Genomic DNA, 23098 nt, shown 5'->3' on the forward strand with positions numbered 1-23098 from the left:
AACGTATTCAACGATTATAACAATAAATATCTCAACCACGATATTACTGATGCGGTAGACTTATTTTTTGTGTCAGCATAAATACTTATGATGGGTTCAACGTCCGTAAACACATTAGCAATTTCCTAGGTGACGCTGAAGTCCTAAGTCTCGTAGGAACGTGGCGATATTTGACACAGACGAAATTCGGGAGCATTGAACCGGTGTCGAGTGTTCCCGAGTGGCGGTGGTCACTTGCGGATCTCGGTATTGGCCCAGAAACAGCTCGTGTGCTCCGGCTTGTAAATCACTCGAACCACGAGCCGTCGAACCGCCGCCCGCCGCTACGCGAAAAATAGACATAGTTTGATGTTGCTCCGAAATAATTCGAGATAATAGAAAACGGCACTGGACGCACGGCTCTGCGCAAGTCACCACGCCACGCGCCCTCTGGTGAGTTAGCCCTTCACTGTATCCCCACCGCTCCCACGTGGCGTCTAACGTGGTTTTTTTCCTGTGCTCGGCTGTCCTTGTCCATATAACAGGTGATTTATGCATGGAAATGTTGCCAAACACCTACGTTTATGCATTATGAAATGTAACTGACGGCCGATTATAAAGAGATTGTGATAGTATGCACTATCACTGCATGTGCATGCTTTGTGGTGCAGTCGAGTTGTAATAGAGTATTTCTGTGTCAGTTTTCCCTGGAAGTCGGCGGTACTGAGCAGTGACGATGCCGATGTACGAGCGGCCGGCGTTTTGGCGAGTGCCCCACCAGCGCATGGATCCTGGAAATGAGCCCAGGGATTTCGGACAGAGGAGAAGGGTGAGTTTTTTTAATTGTATGTAGATATAGTGCGCAAATATAGTGACTGTACATAGAGAGAGTTTAGTTATTGTGAGAAGTGAGTTTTCAGTGCCAAACTACTAAAAATATTTTGAAACCTGAAAATTATGATATCGTTTACTCGGACAGAGGCTCTTAGGGCAAAATCTATAGGAGTACCTATGTAGGTCTATACTGTGAATTGGCTGTTAAATAATTAAAACGATTTATGACCGAGCAATTTATCATTCAAGTTTTTTTTTCAAGCGTGCTATATTGATCTGATCTAAAATATGTATTTTCATGAAATGACACATCACTCTGGTTTAGAAATCACATGCCAATATTCCTAGAGTGTTTTGATTATTACAAATCATGATCAGTCGGCTAAATATACACCAATAACGTTATGTGATGCCAATACATCGTAATATATAAAACTTTATGACGTAGGAAATAGTGATCAGTAATGAATGGCCTTATTTACATTCCTACATAGAATCCCCTTCATGGCAATAACCCCTAGCCAGTTCATTGCAACCCTCAGCCTTAGAAAACTGGGTTTGTGTGACATGGGCTGCGTTGGTGTGACCTACGTTAACGCATAAGCATTAACTATTTTAATTGAATCCTGGCAAATTACTCGCGTATATTCGTATTCGTAACAAGGTAAAATGCAGCGTCATAAAGCTTATTATGTTAACAAATGATGTGCAACAAATTGTAAATGTAGGTCATGTCTAATGCTCCGGTTTTTATGGGGCTAAACAAGCAAAGCGAAGAGTTTCCCGAATAGGCGGATAATCAAGCATCGACATATCCCAGAGTTTCCGTAAATCGAATTAGGTCGATTGCGAAGGCAGGGTTACATCCAGTGCAGATCTAGGGGGGCAGGGGCGGCGCGGGTTTGCGGTGAGGCTAATTTAGCCGCACTACGTCGCGTGTTCCCGGCGCGTACGCACCGCCCGACTCCGCGCTGCACTCTGCACACTCAGCATGGGGCGGCTGCACACCTTCGTGGTGACGCTGCGCCGCGACAGCCGCGACGTCAACTGGGGCCTGCGCCTCGTCGGCGGCGCAGACCTCGCCACGCCGCTCATCGTCACCCGGGTACGTGCGACGCCGGTGTAAACACCGCCGCTGGAGATACCGCTCTGTTTGTAAATAAGACGCTATCCAGCTTTACAATCAATCATGCGCACTTCGACACCATCTTCAACTCAATCTTCACTTGTCAAAGGCGGGGTGTTATTCTCAAGAGTACCTATCATGAGAACTCTCGTGGATTATTTTATCATTTATCCGGGACAAAAAAATATTTATAGAGCGTTGTCAGTCAGTCTGGGACTAATCGCAAGCCGACAATGTGAAGCACTTCAGCTATTTTTGTAATTCAAGTATCTGCTGAGCAGTTTTAAAATATCGGGAAACGAACGTGTTTAAAGATTATCTAGAACATCATTAAATATATGTAGAGCGTGGACGAACTCTCTTTATAACTGATATATTCTTGGATGTATCGTGTCGTTCGACAGCTGCTGTCGACGATGCGACATGACCCCGTTATCCTAATCTCTTTCTCTTCATAGTTTTAGTCATCAGTTAAAAGTTAATGTCCAGCTTTGAACCTACAGTGTGTTATAGGAGCAAGTGGTACAATCTGCGTAAATATGTAGCTCAAAAAGCATTTGTTTGGACTGTCAAATACCACTGACCTTCGGCGATGAGTACCCAGAACTGCACCATTTGTTAATCTAAAACTGGAACCAAAAGCCTTCAATGTTGATTTGTGTTCATAACATACACAAAGTAGGAGCACTTCGCACAAAAGTAAACTTTCTTCTAGGTCGTATCGATACGCAATCTGCAACAACTGAAAACCGATTTGTTTACATTTGGAATAATTTCACTCAATATCAAAAGTAGAATTATTATGTAGGCGGTGCAATTTAACTAGTTAGTATAGATACATGCAGCTATGTATTCATTTTTTGGTGGTGAAATTTCAAAGGAACTTCAACTAAGATCATCTGCCGAGCCGGTCGGCATTTATTCGCTACAGATTCAGAGCCGCTACTTTACCCTTAAAATCCCACTAAATTGTTATAATTTCTCACTAACAATTCTTAGGTAATTTTTGCATAGTTCTGCATTACATATGCGATCAATTTAATTGAGCCTTTTCTGGCACAAGGCAATAACAAGCTCTCAATTTTCTATTTTAAGGTAATTACTACATAAAAAGCAGGACGTTTGACCTATTTTCGCCTGCATGTTTTTATCGTAGGAAAGAGTGCATCGCAACAATTTCGCAATTCGCGTACGGTGTAGGCGGTACTGAGTCATAGAAGTGGAGATTTCTATCTGAACAAGCTTCTAAGCAGGTGTAATTGAGATATTTTTGTCATTTTAATTTGTTTTCTACACATTCTTGTAGAGACACATGGACGCTAAATAGGTACATACATCACACTATTAAGCTTACCGACAAAGTGGTCACACAAAGTCTTATTTGATGTCTTTCAAACTTTACGCCTGAACATGTAAGGTCCCCTTATCCTACGCCTAATTTTTCTACGCCTTATGGTAGCTGCCACTTGAGGAGGCTAAAACTTTTTCAGGTTGGTCCTGTGACAACTTTTATTCTAACAGCAATCTATGCAACGTTTATGGTTCTCGAATTAAATGGTTGGTATAAAATTCAAAGTTTTCATCTTCTTCCTATCAAGTAATCTGCAACCGGATCTAAAAGCCCTAGTTTTCTCAAATCTTCCTGTCGGTCTCTGACCTGTATCAAACAACCACTCCTACTAGGTAAGAATCAGGGATGATGACTTTATAGGTCCTTCCACACTGGGGGTGTAACGCAATTAACAAAGTTCTAGACTGCGGCCTGTATATAAAAACATCTTAAACCCATAGGGTGATTTCAGTCCGACCCGAGAATCAATTCCGAATTCCAAACTGTAAGTTTTCGCAAGATTGTACAGTTAGAAACAATTTAATTAGACAAATCATTAACTAAACAACACAAGTAACTGAGGCTAATCATAAACACATTTTTATGGTGTCCTATATAAAAAATATTTTGATTAGCAGCGTCGTTGCATGATTCAAGTACTTATGAAAACGACTTGAATAAAGTGCGATGCAGATCAGTTCATATAAATACATACATATAGGTATGTTTGTTTGTAATATTGAGCACGTTTGGGGAATTCTTTGACCATTACGGACCGGTGACTCATATTAAGAGTAGGGTATATTTCTCCATTTATCGATTGATTCAGATACACCTAATAAGGATAGTTATATCTACTGTTGAACCTACTGATTAACGATGATATATCGGGTGTGTCGTTCACAATCACCTTAATTCATATCGATCGCATATACTTTATGATATTCTATGGCGAATTGTAAAAAAAATAACCTAATCCATTCAGTGGTTTAACCACAGGAGTCATTTTTCGTTTTTATAATTTACAACATCATGTATAAAGCAGAGATAAAGTTAGGAGTATCGTATGTTTTGATCAGTTGACAGCTGTCAGTTTTCAAGGGAGAATTTCAGTTGTTTGTAATGACTGACTTTTATATGGTGTTCTAATTCTTGCACATTTTTATTCCATTTACTTTGTTTGAAAAAATATTTTTTTTATTTTTACGTATTTTTCTTTTATCTTTGTGTTAATCGACAATAATCGACATATATTAACCAGTATATTAGCGCATTTAATTTAATGTGATTATGAACGACACACCCGATATAACGACAACTAGGCCATAAAGTCTTATGGTTTATCTTTTATGTCACACATACATAAATTAATACGTTAAAAATAACCTAGGGATAAAAGACTTGCTTAAGACTGTAAATTAAACAGACATCTGGCAAATATTTGTCGCCGGTTGTTTGTAAAAGTTGTTCCTATTTTTAGTTTATTTACAACAGGTTGAATTTGCACAGAGGAAATTATTATCAAAACAAGTGGAGGAAAACTATAGTAAAATTTTCCTCATCACCTTCACTTTGAAAAGGGAAACTGATGAATTTGTTCATATGTATTGTACAGAAAATTTATGTTCATTCTTTCAAAAGTATAGCATATGGTATAATATAAAGGATTTAAGGCACCTAAATCCTTCCCACACACATCACAAAACTTGACAAAGTTTTTCTTTAAGAGTTTAAAAATATAGATGTGGAAAATGTAGCACCTAGGAAATGTGTTCAAGATTTTTTCCTAATAGCTCATGCTATTAGGAAAAAATCTTGAGGAAACCTGCACTATAAACTCTGAAATCACCAACCCGCATTGAGCAAGCGTGATGATTAATGCTCAATTCTTCTCCACGTGAGAGGAGGCCTGTGCCCAACAGTGGGACGATAAAAAGGCTGTAACAGTAACATGAGCTATTAAGTTTTGGAAGGTTAAAAAACTTGCTTTTCCACTAAATGGGGGAGCTGAAATGTGGCAAACTATGTTGTAAGGAATAGTCAGTGTTTTAAACTGGATGGCGCCAGTCGGCATTTTCTTACAAAATGCCCCTGAAAGCAAATACTGTAGTTAACAAACTCGGAGGGCTATTTCAGTATTACCATTGCTCAAAAGTTACCATACTGTTTATTTCTAGCCTATCAATATTTTATTTATAACTATTGAATCTTGACATGGTTTATTCTAGACTGGACGTCATATTTGGCCTACATATATTTAGGTTCGCCACATTTTGCATGACGTCTCGCATCTGTTTCGTTTTCACTTTTACACCGCTGATGCTGGTCGAGAGATGCACTTAGCAAATAATATCGCGGTTGACCTTCGCTGCCATAAATCTTCAATCACAAACACAGCCTTGAGCTCGATTTTTCCCGTAGCAGAGCCATTAAAATGCCTTCATTACTTCCTCTCCATATGGCTGGGATGAGTCAATCAGTCGATACATTTCAATAGAAAATACATTGCAGATAACGAAAAAAAAATAGTCAATGTGTCATTTTGAGGAAAAGCAAGTTTTTTACATTTGAGTAATTAGCAACTTCCTAACACATGTCACTTCTTGGCAAAGACATCAAGCAGCTGTTGATTTGATTTATGCGATTTCGGCAGTCCATAGGTAACAATTTAACTATTATATTGCTTCCCTATTGTTTTCTTCATTTGATGTATAAGAAATGTCAATACAAAATAGGTGGGTCTTGAAACAATGTGGATATATAGCAATTAATTTTAGTATATATTTTACAAGCTTACATACAAAACTTTAAATACATCGTCAAAGCTCGTGAACACTTGGTCTACTTCTACAGATTTATAATTTGGGAGACTAATAAACATTGTTTTTAAATTCTTCTTGCTTAATTAAAACCCAAACAAAATGACACTTGATTTCTACTGGTATTCGTCAACATTAGAGCAGTCATGAAATGTAGAGCTAAAAATAGAAAGAGTTTCCTAGAATGTTTATTGACATAATGCATCTCCTTCAACCTGAATAGTACCTGACGCAAGCGGGTACGCGTCACCTGCGTATGAGTGTTATGCGGATGGACGCAAGCCAGCTGTAACGTTTTAAAAATCCGCCAAACAAAACTAAGAAGAATTATCGTTCTCACAAAAATTTCACCACCAACCACGTTGATGGACAAGAGTAAATATAGATGTATGTCCTCGCCATTGACTCGAGGAAGTGGGTGATGGATTTGCGCAGGTCGAGCCGTCGATGCGACGCGGCCTCCATCCGATCCGTCGGTTGTTTTCAATAAAAAATGTCAGGTTGGCGCGGCGTCGCCGGCGGACGCATTTAGCCTGGCCATCAGCCAAATCAGTGCATGCGTCCCGCGCCCCCCGCGCCTCTACCCCAGGCACAAGGTCGAGCTACTACTCTATCACACAGATACTACACCCTTCGCGTTACCCCCTCAAAAAACACAATCTGGAATACCTAACTTTTCGCATTTTAAGTTCTCCTGCATCTCCATCAAATGGTGATATGCGATTATAAAGGTATTAAAATGGAAAATGTTGTCCATTACTGACCAAAGAAAAACGAGAAAAAATGGAGAAAATACAATACGGAAAAGTAAACAAGGTAGCTGACAACGTGTCGTCGTGTAATTACACTTCCCCTTGAAGGTGACCGAACCGAATGCACGCTTGGTTCACACTTCAGAATGTCACGGCCCGTCTGTTAGTCTTTCTATATGTGTCACATACCTGTGGACATTATATTATATCACAGGCAACACCTTTGAAACGTAGGCGGTCGTTAACTACAGATTATCATATTATTTTTACACCAACTGTTGCCTATTAGTTCGCAAAATATGTATGCAGGCATTAAATAGTTGTAAATTAAGCCAGTAAAATAAAGCAAGCCTTTGATGCTTGATGTTTTTCCTTAGAATTCCAGCGGTTGAGACTTCAAACACGTACATATTTTCAGTTTGGATAAATATTGACGCGTTGGGATTGACACAGCAGCGCTTTGAACTTCGCTTTGCATTGGAATATGTAGAACTGAACCGGAACTCTCAGGATCCCGGCCCAAGTGTCGAGTAGACATATGGCCGTCTGAAACATTAGGTTTCTGCTTAAAGCCACTATAAACAACCACTTCCACTTTTTAATAACTGTTGTCATAACATGTTAAGATACTGTTCATTATATCCACATTTTTAGCCAGTCTTATATTAAATCGTTGTCGTAATTTCCAGGTAACCCCGGGAGCTCCCGCCGGCAGAGAGCTGGTGCGCGGAGATATCATCGCTAAAATCGACGACTACGACGCACGCGACCTGCGACACGAAGACGCTCAGAATCTCTTCAGGAATGCGCCCAAACAGATCAAGCTTGTTGTACAGAGGTAATGAGTCTTATTCACTACAATTATAAACAGGCAAAATAATCGTAGATCGAAAATGGGTTAAGGGGATTATTTTGTTTAAATCATCAAAAGAGGATATTTACTTAATTTAACAAACACACTATTAGGTATGTAAATCTTACCTTAAACGACTGACGGGACTTCTTAATTGGCCACAAAAAAATTCTAAGTGTGACCACAGAATCTTACCTCATAATGGAATCTCTCGGCCACAGAACTGGCTGGATTTTTCAATCGGTCATAAACAATTTCTAGTTAAAAAGAAACAAAGTGTGACCACAGGGGCGGCGCGAGCGCACACCTATACTCGTTGCCTCGGTCTCCGGGCAGCTTTGTAGGCCGCGTGCCGACGCCTACCTTCTATCACGAGTTTGCTGAGTAAGACTTGCACTAGGTGTCATCCGTGTTGCCCTTCACCTAGTTGTTGATTTATACTGGTGATACTGAATCTTAAATCTTTACACCTTATTTTCTGTCCTTGAAATTTGAAATGGTAACTTAGTAAGCGAAAAAAAACTTGCCACATTTTACTACACCCTACTTTTTGTTAGACATCTATATTTCTAATTGTATAGGAAACTTTGGCCCTTATTTCTCTTTAAAGTTTTAAAAGATATTCACCATGATTATTCAGTATCACGTTGCATTTTGGAAGAGTTCGTCGTAAAACTTTATTAATGTATGCCCGTTGACCTCTTAATTTATATAAATATATTTATGTAGCCCTCTTCAAATCTATATCCGAAAAATATGTTAGCATGGGACTTTTATCGGTGTCGTTGTAAACAATATTTATGAATATTAGCGTTAACATAACCTGACCTTGTATACTGTATACAACTTTGAAAGAATATATGTATGTAATATTGAAACAGACGCTCAACTCCAGACTTCATTCCATAAATGTAACATCCTGTATACGTCGTCAATATGCATGCCTATATTTATGTTGCGTATGACTTATTTTCTATTACTGTATGATGTTGAAAACACTATTTTCTATATGTGTCTAGGTTACCAAGTTATTTTGTACTAAATGCATTGCATCCTCCTTTGAATGTTCACGACCACCTACCAACCACTGGGCTGATTCCAAGATATTTTTCAAATAACTGCATAACTATTTGGTGGTTATTTTCGAATGAGTCCAGTGGTTATTACAGTTATTTGATACCGTCAATACATCATAAAGTTGGCACTGGTCGTATTGACGTGACTCCACGTTCCAGTCATGTTCATTGAGCATATTCACGATGTGTAGGGACGTGGACCGCGAAGGGCCGCGCGGCTCGGGCACGCCGATGGCGCCGCGCTCCCCGATACCCAATGCCGCTGCACCACCATACAGGTACCATTCACATTACTTCATTATATTCACTAAGCTTAAGAATAACAAGACCAGACAGCAGCGTTTATACAAGAGACTTTCAAGAACTGATTTGGGGGTCATCTACAATTTATTATCACTCTTATCCCATAGTCATTTGTTATGTCTATCTATCACACATATCAGTTTCAAATGTGACTGTCTTTAGTATAGAATGTCACCTTATCATTAAAGATATTCTGCACCTGATGAATAATAAATAACGTTATATAAATATTGTAATCAAAGCCAAAATAAATTATGATGCATCACTAGTGGCTGCCAAAAATATGAAGTCAATGACACGACCCGTATGAATAAGTTTAAATTCCACATTAAAATTAGATGTTTTCTGGAGAAGTAACTTTAAAATTAGATGTCATTAAATATTTGAAAACAACAAAGCGTAACGTCCCAGTGAAATAAAATGAAAAGACAGTAACGGCATACCACGCTGAGAGATTGAGCCAAAGGTCAGTCTCTCATTGATTCTATTAAAAGCTGAGTATACAAAACATTGGTAGTAGTACCTATATTTTAACTTGCAAGATTTGGTATTTATTTTACTGATAACTTGAAGTTTCCTCGGTTTGGAGCGACCTTCCCAGTTTCTTCAGTAAGTTTTTTAACTGGTAAACCAGAGTCTACCCAGAAAGCACAGGAGTTTATTTATCTCCCAATTACCACAAATAAGTCTTGGTTTCGTTTATGTTCACAACTTAGGCATTTACAAAATATGAAAAACAGTTTCGCACCAGGAGGCTTCCTTTTGTGATGAAAAGTGAATAGTACAAAGCCCAATGCTTTTTTTACTACCGGCACTAATGGTTTTAAACGGCATAAAGCATCGCTTAAGCTTTCTCCAGCGACTGCTTCTATCTTTTAGAATCTAATATGACCTATTCCGCTGCAGCTTCAGCTTATTTTATTTCAACAACTTTAGGACTTGTTTCTGACAGACCCTAAACATGATCATACCTTTGTACAGGACGCCGAGCCCTCAAATCGGATCCAACTGGCGCGGTCCTGAGTCTCTGCCGCGAACACCCGTGCCTCCTCACGGCCCCGCCGGCCCGGCTGGACTGGCCCAGTATACGTACCCAGTGCAAGTGGAGGGAGAATACAGGACACTGATGCTCTCGCCCTCGTCTACACGAACTGATGAAACCTTTGACGAGTCTATTCAGAGCCAGGTTAGTACCTTAGTTTTACAGAAGGTCAAACCACATGTCCAAAATTGCAGTGGTTCCAAAATGTATCGGAGTCCTTTTTTATAAGTTACTTTTGTATTTCGAATGTGGTTTCAAATAAATGAAACAAGCAAACTCACGTGCACGTTAGTAACGATAAAACAATCAAAGGTTAAGCAACATTTGGCGCGGTCGGTTTGAAGATGGGTTACTATCTATCTGTGTATGCTACTACGATTTTAGATCACACAAGAATCGATTACATGAGTAATAGTTACCCCTGTCAACCCTGACAACAACTTCGTGTGATCCGCTTAACTAGATTGATGATGTCATTTTGGATTCATCTGGTTTAAACAGGAACTGGAATTCTTTGGAAGAGGCTGGACGATAACGATATAACATTTAAGTCTGATTTTTCAATCACAAAAAAACTTTTATCTGAAGAATGTTTGTAGTTTGACAGATTTTGTAAAGAAATATTATGTCAAACTGCCATATTTATTCCTCAGATAGAAGTTAACTGATGATTGAAAAATCAACCCTAAGTAAAATGTAAATAAGCCTCACCATAAATAATAATCAAGTAAAACAACAACATTTTGTGTGACAGTTAAGGTATCTAAAACTTTACCAAATTTAGAAGACTTGGATCATTCACATCAGATTATTTCGCAATTGAACAATTATGTGAGGAAAAATGATGAACATATTGTGAGGAAGAACATGAGTATGCACATGTTTTGGTATTGGTTGGGGACCACTAGAGAAATAATAATTCACAAATTATTATTTTATTTACAATATGATGATGAAGAAAACATATTCATACTGTTGTTCTGAGAAGTACTTCCGAGAGGGAGACCAACAATCCCAAGGTGGCGTTGGGTTTCTGGTTAATAAGTCCCTAGCTGATAACGTGGTGGAGGTGTCTAGTGTGTCGAACAGGGTAGCGTACCTTATCATAAAGCTCACCGACAGGTATAGCCTCAAGGTAGTGCAAGTGTACGCACCGACCTCGACACATTCAGACGATGAAGTGGAGGATATGTTTGATGATATATCAAGGGCCCTCCACTTCACTACAAAGACCCATTACACCGTTGTCATGGGGGACTTTAACGCTAAAGTGGGAGTACAGATTTGCGGCGAATCGGCAGTAGGATCCCATGGATTTGGAAGCAGGAATCATAGGGGGCAAATGCTCGTCAACTTCCTAGAACGCGAGGGGCTCTTTTTGATGAACTCCTTTTTCAAAAAGCAGCCCCAAAGGAAGTGGACGTGGCAAAGCCCCGATACTATGACTAAAAATGAGATTGACTTCATCATGACGAACAAGAAGCACATATTCAGAGACGTCTCCGTGATCAATAGGTTTAATACCGGGAGTGATCACCGACTTGTCCGAGGCTCTCTGAATATCAACTTCAAGGCTGAACGTTTCCGTCTGATGAAGGCCAGGCTCCGACCAACACTGCTCCAAACCATGACAGGATCTGAAACGTTCCAGTCAAATTTGGAGAACCGATTTGCCGCCGTGGAAACTACAACAGACGTTAACCAGAACCACGAATATGTGGTTCGGATCCTCAGGGAGGAAGGTTCGAGATTCTGTAACATGCAGCGTAAGGGCAAGAAATCAAAGCTTTCGGAAGAGACATTAGGGCTTATGAAGAAACGACGTGAAAACCCGCCTGTCACTTCGTCAGCTCAGCGGGCTCTAAACCAAGAGATCAACAAGCACGTACGACGCGACCTCCGGTGCTCCAATACTCTGGACATTGAAAGAGCAATTGAGCTGAATCGGGGTCAAAGGTGTTCGTACAATCTCTTGGAAGAAGCCACTTGACGAAGCTGACCACAACAAGTGGAGAAGTCGTTTCTTCGGTGCCGGCAGTCCTTTCGGAAGTGGAAAATTTCTATGGCCGGTTATACGCATCGCATGCATCTCGACCTGATCCCGGAAATGAGGATTCTAGAGCCACATTAACACGCCATTTCACCGAAGACCTGGCAGAAGTCAGCAGTGGCGAGATCGAGATCGCTCTGAGACAGCTCAAAAATGGAAAAGCCCCTGGCGAGGATGGCATTACAACAGAGCTTTTAAAAGCAGGAGGCAAGCCCGTACTGGGGGAGCTCCAGAAGCTTTTAATGCCGTCCTCTTTGAAGGAGAACTCCAGAGGCGTAGAGTAGGAGTGTTGTCGTCCTGTTCTTCAAAAGGGAGACAAAACCCAGTTGAAGAACTATCGACCCATTTCCTCCTAAGCCACGTATATAAGCTGTTCTCAAGAGTGATCACGAACCGACTTGCGCGAAGACTCGACGAATTCCAACCACCGGAGCAGGCTGGGTTTCGGAGCGGATACGGCACCATAGACCACATCCACACAGTGCGGCAGATTATACAGAAGACCGAAGAGTATAATCAGCCCCTGTGTCTAGCATTTGTGGACTATGAGAAGGCCTTTGACTCGGTTGAAATCTGGTCTGTTCTGGAGTCCCTGCAGCGTTGTCAAGTAGATTGGCGATACATCCAAGTGATGAGATGTCTCTACGAAGCCGCTACAATGTCCGTCCAAGTACAGAATCAGCAAACAAGGCCCATACCGTTGCATCGAGGAGTGAGACAAGGGGATGTTATTTCCCCGAAACTGTTCACTAATGCAATGGAGGATATGTTCAAGACGCTGAACTGGAAAGGACGCGGCATCAACATCAATGGCGAACACATCTCTCACTTGAGATTTGCTGACGATATCGTCATCATGGCGGAAACGCTGCAGGACCTACAACAGATGCTGAACGACTTGGCTGAATCTTCTCTACGCATCGGCCTACGGATGAACTTGGACAAAACCAAGGTCATGTTCAATGAACATGTTCTACCGGAACCGATTGCGATACACGGCGCCGTTCTCGAAGTTGTTCGGAAATATGTATACCTCGGGCAGACATTGCAGTTAGGTAGAAACAACTTTGAGGACGAGGTGAATAGGAGAATTCAGTTGGGTTGGGCTGCATTTGGGAAGCTACGTCGAGTCCTAACATCGTCGATCCCACAGTGCCTAAAGACAAAAGTCTTCAATCAGTGCGTCCTACCTGTCATGACCTACGGAGCCGAAACGTGGACACTGACGGTACGGCTGGTCCACAAGTTTAAAGTCGCTCAGCGGGCTATGGAAAGAGCTATGCTCGGCGTTTCTCTGAGGGATCGCATCAGAAATGAGGTAATCCGTCAGAGAACCAAGGTCATCGACATAGCCTACCGAATCAGCAAGCTGAAGTGGCAGTGGGCTGGCCATATTAGCCGAAGAACCGATAACCGTTGGGGTAAACGAGTTCTAGAGTGGAGACCACGCCTCGGCAAACGTAGTGTAGGACGTCCTCAGGCACGGTGGAGTGATGACTTGCGCAAGACGGCTGGCAGGAGCTGGATGCGAGAAGCCGAAAATAGATCTCAGTGGCGTGCACTTGGAGAGGCCTATGTCCAGCAGTGGACTGCGATAGGCTGATGATGATGATGATGATGTTCTGAGAAGTGCAGGAAGATGATGATTATCCGTAATTAAGGTTAAACCGTGCTTTTCGTTAGTAAACTCAGTAATACACGGTCAAACAACAAGTACGGTGCTCTACGTTAAAACAATGGGTCATCAAGTTCTGCACTTCATTCCATACAGCCCTTATCGACATTCCAATCTAAAAGCAAATGATCAATGACGCTTTTGTCACTTCTAATTTCAATGTTAATCAGATGAAAGAAACCAAAACGTACTCACAATAAATGCAAGCTTCCAGCTTACCAGTCCAGTTCAGATGAATAAGCGTAGCTTGTCAATAGACTGTCGGATTCTGAAGTGTACATCATTATGTATCAATTACTCAGTGTATCAACTAAACAGCGGGGCGTGGTAGACGATTAGCGAAATACTGCCAGCTATAGAGGGAACGTCAAGTTGCACCCGGAAGGTAAAGTTGTCGCCAACAAGTGGGCCGTTGGTGATACCTGTCGATTGGTGGAACAAACGCCAAAATATTGCTTCCAATCACATGATGGATTAGTTACAACTACCATTTACGGTATTAGAACAGACTTGAGTCATATACGCACATAAGACTTAAATGATACAGATCAAATTGCAGGTGACTTGATTTTCTAAAGCCTGTATTTAAAACGGAATTGAAAACATCAGGAATAACATATGATTTATTTAAACCATGACCCTTCAAGTTTATGACATCATCATCAATTTTAAATTGATTACCAATACTTCAATAATAATGATTTGATGTTTTGCCAATTCTTACTCTGAGTTCTGAGAACGGAAAGAAAATCGTCCTTGGTTATGTCAATTTCAGAATTTATGGAATTCTTACGTTTTGTTATTGGGATCTAATCTTGATGCACTGGGATTAAGGGAATGAAAATATGGGGTTTCAGTTGGAAGCTGCAACGTCTCATGCTTAGTTTATTTCGACATTATCCTTGATTTCCACCAAATAGGTTAACAGTGTTATGCTAATCCAAACCGTGACGTACCTTGGAGACCCGCCAAAAGTTTAACGTTGACTGATGTTAAGTTAATTAGTAAGATCAGAAAGGAAATTAATGAGAACCACTGGGATTAGACCACGGAGCTATTGCACACGACTTGTACTTACACTGAGACGAAGTTATTAAAACGAAGCTATAATTCATCGAAGTTTTAGAACGTTCCCGAGCTAGGCTAAATCCGTTTTCTGAATCATGAATCGCAATAATAGACGATCACTGCGGTCGTATTTCTTATACTTACTATTTGTAATAAAAGTCCGTATTGACTTCATCGTTATTGATCTATTCTCTACGAATCGAAAAATACAAACGAAATCAGAAACAACACTGTTAACTGAGGCAGAAGCTGACGCACTACTAGATGAAAACATGCTTCAGATGGCCTCTCAATAAGCTGAAACTGTCACAAACACTAATTCATATACTTTGTCAACAGCTACACAACCTGTTACTATTATTGTAGATTATAAAAATATTTGAAATAAATAATAAATTAATGTTTTATATGGCGCAAGGCTCTGCGGCCGCGCGGGAGGTTTCGCCCACGCCGACGCCTATTTTCCCGCCATATTGCCAAAATAGAATGCATTGAAATCGCGTTGTTTACTCGGGAGAAGACGACTGGAGCGGCAGTCCGCGATCACACTCTGCACGGCACACGTCCGCGCAACTAAGTGCTACCACTATGGCCGTCAATCCTAATTTCTTCCCCAACGGGTACCAGGATCCCATGCATCCTGAGGACGAGGTCGTCACCAACTGGGTGCGTGCGACTATTTCTTATAACACTAGAATTTCCTCACTACTAAAACCTCCATAAATTCCTGTAACCAAAATGTGATGTGCTATTAAAGTTGATACTCGATTGGAAATGATGTGAAACGTCTGCAGTCCAGCCGTTACATGGGATTTCGGAGTATAATCTAAATTTGGAGCACTCGAGACACGCGCGTAGTGTTACAAAATATGTGATGTAATAAGACGAAAGGTTTACGATGTAATTTTCCGGAAAAAATCGTAAGTCATTTTACAGCAGGATATATTCGTTTTATGAGATCGTGTACATCAACAAACGTGAACCAGAAGCAAGCATTGGAATAAAATCTGCATAAAACTATCTTTTGATTTAGAGACGTTCTGAAAAATTTCAATGCTTAGTGATCCTGTATGATAAATTCCTGCTGCATTACACTTTTATGGATTCCCAAAAAATATAGCTATTCCTTATTTTTATCAACCTAAGTATTTCTTCGGCCAACGTTTTATTGCATGCGCGCTTAAAACAGGAAAATCCATTAACATCAAAAGTAATAACATTGTTGTAAAAATTAAAGTAAAAAAACCGTCTTCTCATTTCCTCATTTTCTTGATCTTGTTAAAGTTTATTTGATCATCTTATATACCTTAACAATTCTATTAGAATTAAGTCCATATCGGAGATAAGATCACGATTAGATTTATGACCATGTTCATCAGTATCCTCTATAATCTTACGACCTCCCTTTGATATGAAATAGCCAGCTGTGTAGTTATTTTTGCACTACTGCCACGTCACAAACATTTTTACACCCACTTGATCTTTCAACACGAATATGTGACGTGGTTGTTACCATATGCAATGTTAATGATGAGTAGTTTCCATGCCAAGTTCCAAAAGACGAGAGTCAATCGTAATGGAAAATGACGGCGTAAAGCGTTTATACAATCCATCTCTGTTATGTTGATCACCATCTAAAAAGCTTACTACCTATAGGTATAACCCAGTGTTTAATCGCGTCTATATCATGGCCAGCATAGTCAAATATGTATTTGAAACTATGTGCGATTGCGTCTGTTGCTTCCCAACACCCATTTCGAAAGCAAGCTGCTACTTAAAGTAACAAATCTTTATTTGAATTTTCTGTAGCAGAGTTGGGCACCAATCCATCAATTTATTGCATATCAATATAAATAATCAATGAGTCAGTATTAATTGGCATAGGCATCATGAAAACAATTCAAATACGTAGGTTCTTATATTAGTTCCGCTATAATCTTTTCTCGATCAATAAACTGAATGATGACATTAATGGATCATAACAGTGCACACGAGCCAATTATGTAAAACTATTGCTCGTGTTTAATGAATGGAAATCCAATAAATTTATTTACTTGGTCCAACCAAACGTCCCGACCAACATAGAACATTGCGTCAGTGGCGAAAGCCCCCGCTTTTGTAAACATCGCCACAAATATACGAAGCTTGTTGTTTGCCCATTGGCACATATACGATACTTACGAACGCTTCGATGAAGTATGGATTATATCATTTATCCATAATATTTCATGGAATTTATCCAGTATGGAAGATGGATGTTTGAACACCAATTGTATTGGACTTGCTTTTCAATTTCTATGCCTACAACCTCACCGAAGAGAATCGGAGATGACCGAAGAAATCGTTTGGTGTTTCTGTTATGGTATCACCCAACAACGATATCAGTAGCAATAATCTCAGTCAATTGAACCCTGAATTAAGGATTGAAACATCACCACGACCTAAATATCATAGAACCATATTAAATAACGAAATCGTGTCAGAAGTCATATCATAACCCACATGAAATAACCTCGTGTTATAATTAGACACGACGCGAAGTACGCCTCGGGAGCTTGGAGGCAAATCGCTGCGTGGATACCAACATTTTTATAGAAATGGCGTCTGATTACTGTCAGTCCCTGACATACCCATGTGATGTTTGAAGGAAAACAGAATTTTAATAGCCTTGTCTGCAACCTTCTAAAAGGTCACCAATGTGTGACAAACATGAGATTTTATTTGAATATGTGTAGCCTCAGTTAACCAAAGCAGTAAAACAAATTACCGTTTTATGTTCAACGGCGCTTTTACGCTGTTGTGCAGTTTATGTGCCTACTAAGTTTACTATTATTAGCGTGTGATGTGAGCCAACTATTCTAGATCATGGTTGTGTATTTGCTACAACAAACTTCATTGGGTTTACCATTTGATTACAAAACTGGATATAAATTGCATGATTTGAATCTATCGTAGGTAATACTGCAACATGTAACCTACATAACTACCCATTTACATATATAGGTATAATGTATTAGATACGAATATCCCACAATAAACGACCTATGGTCAAGATATACGAGTGTCTTATAAATTTGAAATGTCACCTTCATCCACAATATTTATAGTTTGTTTATAGATCAAAAGACAAGGGCAAATATTTGTAAACACCAATGAAAGTTAGTTATTTGAAAATCCTCTTTACGACCTTCCAAATATTTATAACATTAAATATCAATTCAGGTTTATAGCCTTCAATGAAGTGATTTTCACACGCTGATAAAATCAACAGGTCCATATCCAAATCAACGTGTTAAAGTTGAATTTGTTTGATCTTTATAGCCGTACCGTACGACGCCCCTGGTGCTGCCGGGCGCGAAGGTCCGCCGCGAGCCCGGGCCCACAGAGAGCTACCTGCGTCACCACCCCAACCCGGCCATGCGCGCGCCGCCCAGCCACGACTACCGTGACACACTCATGAGGCAGAAGGTAATCACATCATATTCAGTGTACAATCTTCTGCAAACAGGGACGTGCAATCGCAGAGATTAGGTTAAGGCCTTTGACATGGTGAAGCAGACAACTGTTTGCGATATTTCAGTTATTTTCTTAATATTGAAATCTTTATCTCTTGCTCCTCATGCACCCTTTGAAATTAACTGAAGGCAGGCTCCCGCTATTGCGCGTTCTGTTGGCATCCTAATAAGCCAGATTTTTTGGGGGAAGATTAAAATTGGGGCTTCCACAAGGAGAGATTCTTGGTACACTGACTTATCAACTTAAGTCTTAAACCTAGAAATTGTAGTAGCAGTGTGATTTTAAATAGCTGGCATAGATTCAAAACTCAAATGTAAATTCGATGCTCGAAACCATTTTCGTAAAAGTCACTGTAAATGATTCTTAAATGATTCTAGCACAAAACAATAAACACAGAAACAAGATCGAACAGTCGTTCAAAAACCTTTTATTCTGAAAGCATTTGAAAGAAATTCGTGGAGTTATAAAAAGTACCAACCTACATTGAATTCACTAGACACGTGTCAAGATTCATGACGATATAAATGTAATCTCACTTGCGTATAACATTAGACCGCTGAATCAAATTATATTTTTGTAAGACGCAGTTCTAGAAATACATGATTCGAATGCGGTATGTGAGATATATTTATAGCATTATTTAATTGCTGGTTGATATGAAAATGCGTGGTTGTATTTAGTGAAGAAGACCACGTTTTTAAAGCGTTCGGTGAAAATGTACGTAATTGTCCTTTTTAAGAGAAGTCAAGTCATACTGTATTCTTGCTGATAATAATATAATTTAATAAACTATACACTCTAGCCTGCACAACACACCATACGCACGAACATAGCACGCACACACACACATACACAACTCACTATTTCGCTCACTAAAACTGTACAAAGAATCTTAGTTTTCAGTCAACATTTAGAAAAAATCTTTAATACATCTTGTGTCAAAAGTAAGAAGGAATGGACAAAAGTTTGGTGTTCAGTGATATTTTCATTTATTCCTATTTGACGTGAACCATCTCCTTCTTATTTTTCCACGTACATTTTATAGAATTAACGTTAATAATGAATTAACGTAGCGCACGGATTGTATAGTACAATAGTGTTTTTCATAAAAACTCAGGTGGCAGAGTCGGTGTTGCAGCGAGTGGTTGGCGAAGACGCGAATAAGGTGGTGCACTATATCACTTGTGTGAACAGTCTCAGCTTCAAGCATGACAGCGACAAACTTCTGATACGAAGCCGGTCGACCATCATACGATACTTTGCAATTGAATTTAATATTATATGCCATCAGGCATTCACTTGCATCTTTATATCTTGACTTACTTGCATCATTGAGAGTCTCTTGCAAAGTATCGTCGATCTCATGAACTCATGTGTCTATACGTCATCTTGTTTGAGCTTTTATGACTTGAAAAAGGTTTATTTTCTGTCTATGAACAAGAGAGTAACTACTTACCCGTAATTGTATCAAGTTTGGACCGAAATCATTTCTCCTGTATGAACTGCTTACCTACGCATGTTTATGATTTGCTTTCCAAAAATATTTTGTTATGAGGCAGTTTGAACGTTATTAAAAATCTATAAATTGTTAACTGTTACCGTAATCTGCTAACTACTTTGGTTTCAACGATGATCAATTTGATTTCGGTCTTAATTGTATGAAATTCTGGATTCTACATTGCTAAATCTCCTCCGTGAAACTTATGTTTTAACTTTTAAACAATTGGTGTTTTAACTTGTTTTAGAATGAGATCTTGTAGCTGCTCTCTCACACAGTTTATTGTGCTATTAAGAAGTTAAAGTAAGTGAGTTATAATAAAGTTTGTTTGTATCTCTTCAGATGGTGCACAAGCAGTTCAACTCCCCCATCAATCTATACTCGGAACAAAACATCGCCAACTCGATCAGGCAACAGACCTCGCCGTTGCCGTGAGTATAATCTACATACGACACTTTGAAAACAATTAGACACAAACAGCAATTTGTCATCGTCATATACCGATATTAAAATGTCGAGACACTTTGCAGTACATAAGTACTTAATTAGTCCACACTGACTACAGACATAAGAATTTTGATAAAATAGAATTGGCCTTAACACAGCGGGATAATATCTACGAGCTAATAGTTAGCAAACGCTAAGTAAATGTAGCATCAGTCATATCAGACTTCGCATATCTTGGCAATGAATTTAAACAACATGGACCAATGCCAAGCCCAGCGTTACATAACAACATCCACTTGTTAATGTGACGGAATTTCTGTAAATACGTTTTCTTCAAAACAAATTATCCCTTGCTTTAGCACAACTCGATAGTTAGGTACCTACCGGGTAAAGATTTGATGACATTTCCAGTACTATCAGTGTGGTATAACTTCCTAATATCTAAAATTCTTTTATGTACAAGAAATACATCGGAGATACAGAGTAGGTGTAATGTTCAAATAATAATGGATTATTTCTCTATTTAGCGCTAACGGCCATTACGGGCGGCCGCACGTTGTCAAGAGGCAAGTCTTTTACTAGAACGCCGCCCAACAACAGTCGACGCCCATACTCATGATGCATTAATGCTTTATTTTATTTTTATTTCGCTCTTTTCGTATCTTGCCGACTTGGTCTATTTCACTCCACGCTCAGTTCTATCGTGTTCCGTCAAGCATGATGACGTCGACAGTCGACTGCTATGTCGGCGCTACGGCGCCAACATCACGCGACAACATTGTGTGACCACAGAGTGGCAATCACAATCACTATACGCAAAGTAGTTATTAAGTTATTTATACTCTATTTATACAATCGAACTTAATACTTAAGGTAGAGAACTTATTCTACATAATTAATGTTAGTATTTTTATGGACCTTTCCTTCCTGAATCAAACACACTAAACTTCTACTGACTAACCGCTTCCGCGTGTCCTGTAAGTCTAAACGTTCTGTCTATATTGTGTTGCGCCCGCTAACCACTAAACCGTCCCGCGCGGAGCAGTCACAAGCCGACCGTGGTGTACGACCCGGCGCAGTCCGACACGTTCCGCGCGCTGCAGGAGGAGGGGCTCGGCGACGTCGTGCACGAGGTGCCCACGCCCGTCGTGCCCAAGGTCTTCACTGCGCCGCCCGCCAAGGTACGTAATCCATGTTTGTATTCGTGACATCCAGCATCATTATTTATTGTCAGCGATTAAGGTAGCACGGGCCTACCCTACTGAAAAAGTCCGGGTCCCTTTATGTCTTTAGTGCCTGGCACCCTAGCATTGGGGCCCGCAGTTACACGATTATTGTTGTCACACAATGTTATAGTATAGAATTTACTATCTAAAATAACGCCTCTTTCAAATGGGAACTCACATAGATTTATAATATTTTGATGCAGAATTTTAAAATCATTATACCTATTTGCAATACTTTTCTTGATAAAACCATGCATAAATCAAATTATCATATATTTTTTGGTTATTTTGTAATGCAATGTATTTATGATGACTAAAAATAAAAAATTCCAGAAAGGGCCAGTTCCGAGACCTGTCAAACCTGAAGAGAAACCGAAAGGAAAACAAACGACCTTCGTAAGTATCCATACAGGACAAACAGTTTTCAAAAACTTCGTAACTATTCCTCAGATTTTATAAGGCCTCATCTATTCTAATTTAATAAATTAAAGCTTTTTTGTGTGCCAAAATGCTCTGAAACTACTGAACCGATTAAAAAAAAATGTTTTACTGTTGGAAAGTTAGACTATTCCTAGGGAAGTAGTTCCAACAATACGCACGGAATACAGCTCGTTCAGCATAAAAAACGGTTTTAATGCAGGACATATACTTACATTTATTAAGATTGAAGGAGAAGCTATATTCAAAAGTTGTATCTAAATTATTTGATCTTTAATAAGATCGTATTTGGTACCTTAATTTTACAAATAGTTATCTCATTTGAATACCATGTTCATATAAGGTATAACATTTCCTTTATATTGTTGCAGGTGAACTCATTACACGAAGAGCACATCCAACAGTCGAACTCGTTCAAACGCCTCATGTACAACGTGCTCGGCGACACCGAGTTCTAGCACCTCTAGCCACACAGTATTACCGTCACCTTACAAGTTCCTAACATTACGGCAAACTGTATCAACGTAACGTGCCAATTTTACCGACTTTACCAACAAATTCACTTTTAAACACATCAAAAGTCACACTACGCAATACATACGTGCGTTACGTGTAGACCTTGATAGTAATTCTGCTTAGTTTGCCGTAACAACGCGATGGACTGAGATGTACAATGGTTTCACGGTTAGCTGCAGCGCCATATAATATTAGACGTAATGACTTGTTGGGTTAGCAACGAATAAGACTAACAAAATTAATTTTAGGAAGCTATTATAATAATGCTCCTGGCAGTGTGTCATATTATTTTTCGGTGGATTTAATTATTCTAATACTCGAGTATTAGTGATATAATTTATATTTATATTAAGTAGAAATGTAATGTTTATTACTAAGTGTTGATTTTCTGTTTGAACAGAAATTTATTGTTTATGAATACTTATGAGAAATGTTGAGTGTACAGTCTAGTCACTGCGACCCGAGCTCTGGTCGTACCTACGAGAATGAAATTCGATCAACCTTAAATAAATAATTTATTTTTATTTATGCACTTCGTTTTATTTCATCA

General features: G+C 39.5%; 1 protein-coding gene across 9 annotated transcripts; it reads left to right on the top strand.

Annotated features, from left to right (window-relative positions):
• Window positions 1-180: 180 nt before the first annotated feature.
• On the top strand, window positions 181-23076 carry LOC110384210 (PDZ and LIM domain protein 3). 9 transcript variants are annotated; one of them, XM_021345365.3, is made up of 13 exons: window positions 181-432; window positions 681-808; window positions 7530-7678; window positions 7982-8077; window positions 8961-9047; window positions 10054-10258; window positions 18229-18375; window positions 19541-19588; window positions 20264-20352; window positions 20896-20934; window positions 21414-21549; window positions 21928-21990; window positions 22404-23076. In XM_021345365.3, the coding sequence occupies exons 2-13, from the start codon at window positions 716-718 to the stop codon at window positions 22488-22490; spliced, it is 1239 nt and encodes a 412-aa protein (XP_021201040.3). In that variant the 5' UTR covers window positions 181-432; window positions 681-715; the 3' UTR covers window positions 22491-23076. The 9 variants fall into 9 exon arrangements, with proteins under 9 accessions (XP_021201040.3, XP_049702705.2, XP_063890157.1 ...); XM_049846748.2 differs by lacking the exon at window positions 181-432 and adding an exon at window positions 506-524; XM_064034087.1 differs by lacking the exon at window positions 181-432 and having other exon boundaries at window positions 594-808.
• The last annotated feature ends 22 nt before the right edge of the window (window positions 23077-23098 follow it).

The sequence above is a fragment of the Helicoverpa armigera genome, chromosome 4 (genome assembly GCF_030705265.1).
Source record: "Helicoverpa armigera isolate CAAS_96S chromosome 4, ASM3070526v1, whole genome shotgun sequence".
In the NCBI taxonomy this organism is placed as follows: domain Eukaryota; kingdom Metazoa; phylum Arthropoda; class Insecta; order Lepidoptera; family Noctuidae; genus Helicoverpa; species Helicoverpa armigera.

What these genes read in the sequence shown, in the direction of transcription:
- LOC110384210 (XM_021345364.3), top strand. Translation starts at nt 1,805, where the DNA reads ATGGGGCGGCTGCACACCTTCGTGGTGACGCTGCGCCGCGACAGCCGC. An exon ending in TTCTATCACGAGTTTGCTGA is followed by an intron (nt 8,078 to 8,960) that starts GTAAGACTTGCA and finishes CACGATGTGTAG; the next exon opens with GGACGTGGACCGCGAAGGGC. An exon ending in CAACAGACCTCGCCGTTGCC is followed by an intron (nt 20,353 to 20,895) that starts GTGAGTATAATC and finishes TTCTCTATTTAG; the next exon opens with CGCTAACGGCCATTACGGGC.